Genomic DNA, 12108 nt, shown 5'->3' with positions numbered 1-12108 from the left:
GTATCGTCATAATCACAATCATAGCCTTAGGTCAGTGGTGGGCAACCTTTTTTTTCAACTGAGCCAAATCTCGCCAAAACCACGATTGAAATTTATTTTGAGAGCCACATTTTTAAAACTGAAAATACATCCCCCATATAGTAATTCATCCCCCATATAGTAATTCATCCCCCATATAGTAATTCATCCCCCATATAGTAATTCATCACCCATATAGTAATTAATCCCCCATAGTAATTAAACCCCCATAGTAATTCATCCCCCATAGTAATTCATCCCCCATAGTAATTCATCCCCCCTATAGTAATTCATCCCCCCTATAGTAATTCATCCCCCATATAGTAATTCATCCCCCCTATAGTAATTCATCCCCCCTATAGTAATTCATCCCCCCTATAGTAATTCATCCCCCCTATAGTAATTCATCCCCCATATTAAGTCCCCAAGTCCCCCCTGTGTCAATTCACTTACCTTTGCTCCGCGCGTTCCTCTCGCCGTGTTCCCGCGCCGTTCCGGTGTAGCATGAAAATCTGTCTCCTATGAGGATCTGTCCCCCTCGACGTATCTGCGCATGTGCCAGTTTCAGGCATTAGCAGCCGATCGGCGATCTCCGGCACATGCGCAGATACGTCGAGGGGGACAGATCCTCATAGGAGACAGATTTTCATGCTACACCGGTCTTCAGGGCGGACTGTGAGAGGAGCCTAGCGGGAGCCTAGCTCCGCGGGCCGGATTAAAAGGTCCGCCGGGCCGTAGTTTGCCCATTGCTGCCCTATTGCCTGTCACCTGGTGGGCAGTGTGCTCCGGAGCCGCAGCCAAGGTGAAAAAGAGCCGCATGCAGCTCTGGAGCCGCGGGTTGCCGACACCCGTACTAGCCGGTCACAAAAAAAAAAAAAAAAAAAACCTTACTCTCCACCAGTTGCCCCACCCAACCTTGCCCGGGTCTGCCCCCACCCCAAACCCCACCCCCAACCACACCCCCTTAAAGTTTATGAAATTACATTTTTCTTTAGAATAAAGAGTCCAAAATATCAAACTGTACACAGTAATGTATTATCCCAGCTCCCCTGTACTCCATTATAGTGATATGACATGTATACAGTAATCATTGTATACATGTCATATCACTACAATGGAGTACAGGGGAGCTGGGATATACATACTGTATACATGTCATATCACTATAATGGAGTACAGGGGAGCTGGGATATACATACTGTATACATATCATATCACTATAATGGAGTACAGGGGAGCTGGGATATACATACTGTGTACATGTCATATCACTATAATGGAGTACAGGGGAGCTGGGATATACATTACTGTATACATGTCATATCACTATAATGGAGTACAGGGGAGCTGGGATATACAAACTGTATTCATGTCATATCACTATAATGGAGTACAGGGGAGCTGGGATATACAAACTGTATTCATGTCATATCACTATAATGGAGTACAGGGGAGCTGGGATATACATACTGTGTACATGTCATATCACTATAATGGAGTACAGGGGAGCTGGGATATACATTACTGTATACATGTCATATCACTATAATGGAGTACAGGGGAGCTGGGATATACATTACTGTATACATGTCATATCACTATAATGGAGTACAGGGGAGCTGGGATATACATACTGTGTACATGTCATATCACTATAATGGAATACAGGGGAGCTGGGATATACATTACTGTATACATGTCATATCACTATAATGGAGTACAGGGGAGCTGGGATATACATTACTGTATACATGTCATATCACTATAATGGAGTACAGGGGAGCTGGGATATACATTACTGTATACATGTCATATCACTATAATGGAGTACAGGGGAGCTGGGATATACATTACTGGGGAGTAATGTATATCCCAGCTCCCCTGTACTCCATTATAGTGATATGACATGTTGTATACACTACAGTACTTACTCCTAGTCCCTCCGAGTCCCCCGCGACGGTGGAAAGGGTGTCTCCTCTCAGCGGAGCCAAAGAAGCCGGAAACTGGAAGTTGTAAACCAGAACTCGGCTTCACAATGACGCTTGGAGCGCAGGTGCAGTTGCTCCATATTTCATCTGTGCTCGCCACAGAGGAATTTCTCCTCGCATTTGGCGAGCAGCTTTTTCAAGCCCTGCCTTAGGTTCCACAGTGAGTATAACAAGCATGCTTTACTGCATATATAGACTGATTTTACTGGGTTTAGTAATACTTTAACTGCCAATTGCTCAGTCATGCTACACTGTGCCCAAATTAAATTTATATATTTTTTCACACAAAAAGAGCTCAATTTTGGTGGCATTTAATTACCAATGAATTTTTTTGACCAAATAAAGTAAAAAGGCGTATATTCGCGCTGACTACCAATCAGATGGCAGAAATAGGTAGTATACAACCTAATAATATGTGAAAGTGAAAAGTGCAGTGCTAGACAAATATATGAAACTAATAAGATTATAATAAGGGTTCAAAAATAAAAGTCCATGAAACCAAATGATAAAAAAAGTGTTAAATAAATGTCCATCCACCAACATATACAAGTGCTCTTGATTGTAGAAAAAACTATTTTGATTAAATGTACCACCACCGTCTCAGTGAAACTCAAATTCACCAGAGACTGCCACTACAGCAGCATACACGCTCTTATAATCAAGCAGAACCGCATGTATCTTGTCATAGATATCGATGAATATATGCCATTTTTTCTGCCCAGACACTGGTAAAAAATAAAGCTCACCAGGAGCGAAAAGCGTTCCTCCAATAGTGTAGTATTTATTGTATGTAGGGTAAATAAATATATAAAATCAAATACCAAGCAAACAGAAAAATCCAGCTTACATAAGCTGCTGCTGCAGACCCGAGATCACGCAGTGGCATGACACCAGCACTGAAAACTCCTCTCCGACATGTTTCGTCCAATCGGACATTATCAAGCGGTATTACAGTGCTGACATGTTACACATTTACATAATATTCCATCTCCGCCCCTTCTTTGCAATCAAGCACAGGCCGGAACCGACATTGCAAAAATGTCCATCTTGGAAAGACCGGAAGTGCTAAAACCACCATCTTTAACCACTTCCCGACCGGCCGTTGTATATAAACGGCCGGACGGTGGCACTGCAGGGTCGGGTGGCCGTCTATAAACGGCCTCCCCGCACCCTGCTTGTGCGCGCTCCCTGGGAGCGCGCAGCACCGCGATCCGGTGCACGCTGTGTCCTCCGGACACAGTGAAACACCGATCGTCGGACGGGACCTCTGTACGAGGTCCCGATCATGTGATCACTGATTGGCCAATCAGTGATCACATGCAAAGTAGTAAGCAAGATGTCACTTCTGACATCATTGCTTACTATGTGTGAAATCTGTGAATGATCACAGAGGTCACATGGTACAAGGCTATTCACAAAAGCCTTGTACCATGTGACAAGCTATGACCAATCACAGCTCACTCAGTTCTTTTCAATGAGTGCAAGAATGCACACAGAGAGAAAGAGAAATGATTGCTTTTATATCCTATATGGGTGTAAAAGCAATCAGTGTAAAAAAAAAAAAAAAAAAAATCTTCATCACCCCTCACAAGTAGTACAGTGTCACCATGGTGACACTGTACTGCTAGGGTGACAGTATGTAAAAAAAAAAAAATAAAAATAAAAAATAAAAAAATAAAATAAAAATGTAAAAAAAAATGTTTAAAAATTATAATTTTTGCTTATAAACTAATTTGGATTTTTTTTTTTTTTACTAAAAAGATAACGGAATAAATTTTGGCTAAGATTTATGATGAAATATTATTTATTTGCAAAATTTTATAAAAAAAAACACTTTTTTTCAAATTTTTTGGACATTTCATTTACATAGCAAAAAAAATACAAATCCCAGTGGTGAATAAATACCACCAAAATAAAGCTTTATCTGTCTCAAAAAAATGGTAAAAAATTCATTTGGGTACAGTGTTGCATGACCGCGCAATTGTCATTCAAAGTGTGATAGCGCTAAAAGCTGAAAATTGCCCTGGTCAGGAAGGGGGTAAAAGTGTCCGGTCTGGAAGTGGTTAAAAAAGGTCATCATTGGGTAACAGTCTAAAACCGGATGTCCGCTTATGTAAGCTGGCTTTTTCCGTTTGCTTGGTATTTGATTTTATGTATTTATTTACCATACATACAAGTCTAGTGCTGCACTTTTCACTTTCAATTATTTTTTTTATTTCTTTCTATATAAACGAAAAAACACGAAAATTTTGGATAAACCCCTCCACATTTTTCTTAGTTTCTGTTATTTGTTATGTAATTATGTTTTTTTTTCTTTTTTTACATACTGTCAACAGAGCAGTTCATAGTGCCTATAGTGAGTGACATTGTACTACTCTTAGTGGGTGATCAGTGATTTTTTTTTTTTTTTACACAGTTATTGCTTATAATGGACAAAGGATTGAACTGCTGTGCACCCCAAGGGGCGCACTAGTGTGCATGTGCTAGGCAACGTAGGGGTACATGGTCTAGCTTGGCTGTGCCACCTGCTAAGAGTAAAACTACTGTGGGTGGGTGGCTAGTGGTTAAACCTGAGTAAACTCCAACCAGGTCAATCTTAAAGCAGAACATCACTCTCTCAATCAACATGGATTGTTTTTAATCCTTATGCTGCTAGTATTAGTAAATAGATAGGAAAGTATATCATATTTACTTGTTTTAAACTTTTTTTTTTATATTTCCTGGTTTCCATGCTTACGCAAATGATGTCATACATCCCAGCAGTCTTAAGGAGGGGAGGGACAGTTCTCAGCTCAGCCTATGCCTGAGCTAAGGGCAGATGAATTCCAGGAAGTAAATGATACAAGAATCATCTGCCCTTACTCAAGGATAGCCACGGTCAAAAATGCCTGGTGTTTTTCAAAATGATTTCTCAGCAAAATAAAGAATGGAGACATGGATGGTTAGGTGAGTTTGCACTGAATATTAAAAACAAATTAAATAGCATTTTTGGTTTGGGGCGCTCAGATGCAGTGCAGTTCCAGTTTAACTAGGGCCAGTGTTGATGGGCTTTTGTTTTCTTCAGAATGGCTTCTCTCCCCATACAAATCTATGGAATACACAACAAGCTAAAGCAGGTCAGCTGCATCTGCAATGATCTAATAAGGGTCTCGAACTGATTGCTGCATTAGCCCATCAAATCCTTTCCCCACAGACCCTTACACACAGGGCTTTAACTTTCTGCTCCAGCAGGCAAACAAAAGCATTAGGGTAAAGTTTAGGGGACTTCGTCCCACATGCATAAAACACAGGCTCAGTTTAATTTGGTTATCTCAACATTACCTCCAGGAATTCAGTAAGAAAGGATCTCTCATAGTCTCCACGGCATCTTTTCTCCATTCTCTGCTCAATCATCTTGTGAAGAATTGTGGTGACTGCATCTGAACACACTCTCTCCAGCAGATTCAACCTGTGGCTAAAGTTAGTGATGTCATGTCAAAAAAAAAAACTCCAAACATCAAAAATCTACCCAGCACTATAATGACTCCGTTACATAACTCCATTATAACAACATTTATTTCATGGTGTTCCCATGCCTCACATCTACTGATGATTAATCTTAATCGTAAATGCTCCAATTGCATGTAATTGATTACTGCTACATACTTGTGTAGCCAACACCAAAGGCACCATTTGTGTCATCTGTTAAACAGAGCTGTAGCCTTAAAACAAACATTTGCAAACAAGAAGGTACTTTACTACAGAAGATAAATAATAATAGGTATTTTCTGCAATAAAGGCTTCCTGGCAAGGAAGCTTGTTGGTGTCACAATGCCAGAACAGAGGTGGTTTTTGCAGACTTCAGTACATCTCTGCTGCTATACTTGCACATTTCCCGTTTTGTGTATTTACCCCCGGTTCACACTGATACGGTGTGGGATCCAGTTGCACTGCGTTCATGCAAACCAATGCGCTCGTCAATGTTCAATTAACGACACCTCAAAAACGGTTCCTTAAAAACAGTGCAATTGCCTGAATCGGAACCCATGGGTGTGAACACCCATGCAATCAGATTCCAGTGTGGCTAAGAAAGGTGCATGCAGCTTTTTCATGCAGGTTCGATGCGATTTGAGCCATACAAAATGAATGGCCTGAAATCGCACTGCAAAGAATCGCATGAGATTTGAACAGAAATGCGGTACGTGCATCGCATCAGTGTGCACTAGCACTTAAAATGCTGCAAGTACAGAAAAATACCCATTGCTCTGCTAGAAACCTAGCAAGTTCCAAACTTCCCATTTGATTTGACAACACAGAATGCCTCTGCTGCACTGAAACTCCAAGCAGTGATGTCAGCCATGCCCAGGAAATTAGGAGCTCACTGGAAATCTGGGAGGAGCATCAGGTATTTACTGTACTGGCAGAATTTTTTAAGAGATAAATCATGGGGAAATAAATCATGCAGGTATAACAAAAAGGGATAAATCATGCAGGTATAACAAAAATGTACTGAATATGTACAAGCTCGGCCCAACATGTTTCGTCCAACGGGACGTCATCAGAGGTCTCACAACAGTGATTATACTTTGGTGCATACAAGTGCACTATTTGGTAAGCATGCACTTTACTTATTTTGGTTATGGAATTCATATCATAAAGCTCTTGCAAATATCGGCCTCTCTTTAAAACTGTCTGGAGTGTTCAAAATCTCTTCTGTGGACTGGAAAAATCAGGGCACCAAGGATTAATTTTCTTTATTTTTTATATACACGGGTTTTGTATTACTTTGTGAAGCACACACAGGATTTACAGCGGGTAAAATAAGTATTGAACATGTCACCATTTTTCTAGGTAAATATATTTCTAAAGGTGCTACTGACATGAAATTTTCACATGTCGGTAACAACCCATGCAATCCATACATACAAAGAAACCAAAACAAATAAGTTCAGAAATTGAGTTATGTGTAATAAAATGGAATGACACAGGAAAAAAGTATTGAACACGCTAACTGAAATTTAATACTTCATACAAAATTCTGTGTTGGTAATTACAGCTTCAAGACACCTCCTGTATGGGGAAACTAGTCACATGCATTGCTCAGGTGTGATTTTGGCCTATTCTTCCACACAAACAGTCTTCAAATCTTGAAGGTTCTGTGGGCCTCATCTATGAACTCTGATCTTTAGTTCTTTCCATAGATTTTCTACTGGATTCAAGTTAGGTGATTGGCTGGGCCATTCTAGCAGCTTTATTTTCTTTCTTTGAAACCAATTGAGAATTTCCTTGGCTTTGTGATTGGGATCACTGTCTTACTGAAATGTCCACCCTTGCTTCATCTTCATCATGCTGGTAGATGACAGCAGATTCTGATCAAGAATGTCTTGGTACATTTTTCCATTCATCATTTCTTTAAAGACATGGAAGTTTGCCAGTACCGTATGCTGAAAAGCAGCCCCACATCTTGATGTTCCCACCTCCAAACTTCACTGCTGGTATGGGGTTTCCGGGGTGATGTGCAGTGCAATTTGACCTCCAAACATGGTGTGTATTATGGCATCCAGAGTTAAATTTTGGTCTGACCAGACTATATTCTCCCAGTATCTCACAGGCTTGTCTAAATGTTGTGCAGCAAACTTTAAAGGAGCTTCAACATGCTTTTTCTTCAGCAATGGAGTCTTGCGTGGTGAGCGTGCATACAAGCCATGGGGGTTAAATGCATTACTTATTGTCTTCTTTGACACAATTGTACCTGCTAATTCCAGGTCTTTCTGAAGCTCTCCACAAGTGATCCTTGGCTCTTGGACAACTCTTCTGATGATTATTTTCACTCTTCTGTCAGAAATCTTGAAAGGAGCACCTGGACGTGGTCAGTTTATGGTGAAATGATATTCTTTCCATTTCCAGATTATGGCCCCAACTTTGCTCACTGGACCTTCCAGAGGTTTAGAAATCCTTCTGTAACCAATGCCATCAGTATGTGTTTTGCAACAAGATTGTGAAGGTCTTGAGAGAGCGCTTTGTTTTTACCCATCATGAGATGTTTCTTGTGTGACACCTTGGTAATGAGACACCTTTTTATAGGCCATCAGTTGAGACTGTTATTGTCATTTCCTGGTAGGGAGTCCATGTGTGCGTCGCCCTACCCATGCCGCCATTGATGGCTAGGGATGTCAATCACCGGGTCCCGGATGGAGATTCCCCGCCAGCACACGGAAATTGTCGGGATAGCTGACAGGGGAGAGACCGGTGTGTAAACAACACAGGTCTCTCTTCTGCCAGCCAGGACATGCTGCTTTGTATTTCTGAATATACAAAGCAGCATGTCTCCCAAGTAAAGTACACACAGCACATAACGTAAAACACAGCACACAGTTAACACTCTGATTGCCCCAGATGTTAACTCCTTCCTGCCCAGTGTCATTTTTAAAAATCTATTTTTTCAGATGTTTTTTAACATATAAAAAAGTAATTTTAACTTCTATTTATACATATATTTGTAAATGCATTCCAAAAATGTAAATTTGCATTTTTAACTACTTGCTCTCCTGAGGATTTACCCCCCTTCCTGACCAGGCCTCTTTTTGCTACTCGGCACTACTCTAATTCAACTGATAATTGTCGGTTATGCAATGCTGCACCCAAACGAAATTTACGTCATTTTTTTTCACACAAATAGAGCTTTCTTTCGGTGGTATTTGATCACCTGTGCGTTTTTTATTTTTCACGCTATAAACAAAAAAAAGACCAAAAATTTGAAAGAAAAACAATATTTTTTACTTTCAGCTATAAAAAATATATAGTACATGAAAAGTTGGTTATAAATTTAGGCCAAAATGTATTCTGCTACGTTTTTGGTAAAAAAAAATCCCAATAAGTGTATATTGATTGCTTTGTGTGAAAGTTATATCATCTACAAACTATGGTATAGATACTGTAATTTATGCCATTTTTTTGCTATAGAAAATGACAAAAACATTTTTATTTTATTTTTTTTTACACGAAGTTGTCATTTAAAATGATTTATTTCTCGCACAAGCCATGGGTATATGTGGAATTACACCCCAAAATACATTCTGCTACTTCTACCGAGTATGGGGATACCACGTGTGTCAGACTTTTTGGGAGCCTAGCCACATACAGGAGCCTGAAATCCAATGACCATTTTGAAATCCTGAAGGTGCGTAACTTCCTCATTACACTTCCTCACTACCTATCACAGTTTTGAAGGCCCCGGCATGCCAGGATAGCACCAAACCCTCCCCCCCAATGACCCTTTTCTGGAAAGTAGACACCCCAAGGAATTTAAAAAGAGGCATGGTGAGTATTTTGCAGATCTCATTTTTTCTTACAAGGTTTTGAAATATAAAAAAAGAATAGAAAAAATATGTTTTTGTTTTTTTTCTTCATTTTCCAAAAACTTGTGGCAACAAATGAGATCTGCAAAATACTTAACATGCTTCTTATCAAATTCCTTGGGGTGTCTACGTTCCAAAAAAGGGGTCATTTTGGGGGGTTAGGTGCTATCCTGGGATTTCAGGGCCTCCGAAACTGTGATAGGTAGTCTGGAAGTGTAATGAGGAAATAAAGCCCTTTAAAAACCTGAAGGTGCTTATTGGATTTTGGGGTCCTGTACTTGGCTAGACTTCCAAAACGTCTCTGACATGTGGTACCCCCATACTCGGGAGAAGTAGCAGAATAGGGGCATTCTATGCCCAGCATTAGAAGTGTATGCCACAAATCATTCACTCTTCTAACCACCTGAAGACCAAGCCTTTTCTGACACTTTTTGTTCACATGAAAAAAAATAATTTTTTTTTTCTAGGAAATTAATTTAAACCCCCCAAAATTATATATTTTTTTAAAGCAGACACCCTAGTGAATAAAATGGTGGGTACTAAAATTTTTTATGGCACATACTACTCGCGCGGCGATTTTTCAAACGCAAATAAAAAAAAATACACTTATTTTACTTTTAATGCACAAAAACACAATATATCGGCCAATTATTTGGTAAAAGATAATGGTATGCCGAGTAAATAGATACCAAATATGACATGCTTTAAAACTGTGCATGCCCCGTGCAATGGTGACAGACTGCAAACATTTTTAATATCCATAGGCAATGCTTTAAAAGCCTTTAAAAGCTACCATTTTAGATTTACAGAGGAGGTCTAGTGTTAGAATTACTTCCCTCGATCTGACGTTCACGGCAATACCTCACATGCATGGTGCAACCGCTGTTTACATACCGGCACAGGGTCAAGGCTTGTGCACACAGGTGTGCGTGCATGGGAGGGGCGACTTTTTTTTTTTTTTTTTAAGTTATTTTGATTTTTTTTTTATTATTATTTTTACATTGTACCTTTCATTTCTTGTTTTTGATCACTTTTAATGCTATCACAGGGAATGCAAATATCCCCTATAACTTTAATGGGCATTGTCATATATTCTTTTTTCAGAAATCTGGGGTCTATCAGACTGTGGATATCTCCTCTGCCCTTACATTATCTAATCAAACCAAAATCGGTGTGATCAGATGCTTTCCCAATTTATAAATGGCGCTGTTTATATCCTGCGAAACTGAAGTGATGAAATGCTCGTAGCTTCCGAATTCTTAGACTATAGAGATGATTGGCATCACTCCGGTCTCCAATCAGCTCTATGGTCAGCTGGCAGAAACACCAGCTGCATTCTAAGGTTCCCCCGATGGCACGAGACTGCCCGAGAAGGCAGCTGGGGGGGGGGGGGGGGCAATTAGCCACTAGGATTGCTTTTACATGAAAGTAAATCGCCGGCTGAAAAAATTTATACCAGGATGATGCCTGCAGCTGTAGGCATCATCCTGGTATAACCATTCAAAGTCCAGTGATGTACCAGTACATCGCTGGTCCTTGGTTGGATATATATATACTATGTTCTTTTTTTTTTGTATGCAGCCTGTGGACTGGATGAAAAAATGAGAAGAAATCTCTGCCAGAAAAAGTGTGAGGTATGCCCACCATTAGAATATACCGCCCTGCATCCACACACTTCTAATGGTGGGCACACATTAGGTCACACTTTGCCAAAAGCGCCAGTTCCAAGATTGAACAAATGTCTAAATAATGGCACATGTCTAAAAATTGTCCACGTATAAGTGGTACCCCATATGGAAAAAGGATGACACTATCTTGCCACTGCTCCCCATGTAGTCTGGGCATCCAGGGGGCTCCACGTGACTATCTTTTCCCTCGTAAATCCGAAACTTATAAGTATAGCCTGTTGCCCTCTCACAGGTCTTCTACATCTTGACCCCATATCTGGCACGCTTGCTGGGGAGAAATTGTTTGAATGCAAGGCGGTCAGAAAAATTAATGAGGGACTCATCAACGCAGATTTTTTGCTGGGGAGTATAGACATCTGCAAATTTTTGGTTAAGGTGATTTGCGAGGGGCTGAATTTTGTGGAGCCGGTCAAATTCAGGGTCACCCCGAGGATGACAGAGTGTATTGTCGTTGAAATGCATAAAACACATTTAACTCTCACATCTATGCCTGGCCATGGCAGCAGAGAACAGGGGCATATGATGAATCGGGTCGTGGACCAATACAACCGCAATACATTTCTTTTAGTAATGCCCATGTTGAGGGTTAGGCCCCCAAAAAAATGTAAATTCGAAAACCGTAATTTCCATGCGACTGGTCTGGAAAAGTTTGAATTTGGGTTGGCGACGATAAGTTGTTGTGCATATAAATTGCTTTGATCCACAATCAACGCATACAGATATTCCGTGAAAAACAGCTCCAAAAATCAAGGAGGTATGTGAAAGACCAGGATGTACTAGACCGCTGGTACTCGCCAGTTCACCAAAAGGTAGAGCGGCACTAGTACTGGCACTCTGCTGCATATGAGAGTCATCAAAATTTACCGGGAAGTGCTAACAGAGATCAGGCCTGATTCTGCGAACACTGCGGTTTTGTGTGCAATGTATCAAGTGACAGTGACCTACTGACACTGCACTTGCTGGGGGAGAAGGGGGGGGGAGGTGTAAGCGTAGGGGCTAAACGCAGGTGCTGGCAGGTGTCGGGTCTGATCCCGCTAACTCTGCGTTTTTGGGGACGCTATACTAATGTGAACGCTG

At 40.6% G+C, this 12108-nt stretch overlaps 1 protein-coding gene across 1 annotated transcript in view; it reads right to left on the bottom strand.

Moving 5' to 3' along the window:
* Nucleotides 1-12108, bottom strand: part of ANAPC2 (anaphase promoting complex subunit 2) — a 43112-nt gene that overhangs the window by 18902 nt on the left and 12102 nt on the right. Inside the window, exon 3 of the mRNA XM_089675136.1 lies at nucleotides 5328-5460. Coding sequence (XP_089531262.1) covers nucleotides 5328-5460 — 133 coding nt within the window. The remainder of the gene's footprint in view (nucleotides 1-5327; nucleotides 5461-12108) is intronic.

Source organism: Staurois parvus, unplaced genomic scaffold (genome assembly GCF_062004578.1).
Source record: "Staurois parvus isolate SC_StPar_1 unplaced genomic scaffold, SC_StPar_1.0 ptg000154l, whole genome shotgun sequence".
Lineage (NCBI taxonomy): Eukaryota > Metazoa > Chordata > Amphibia > Anura > Ranidae > Staurois > Staurois parvus.
The sequence above is the reverse complement of the archived record's forward strand: the minus strand, read 5'-3'. Positions and strand labels throughout refer to the sequence as shown.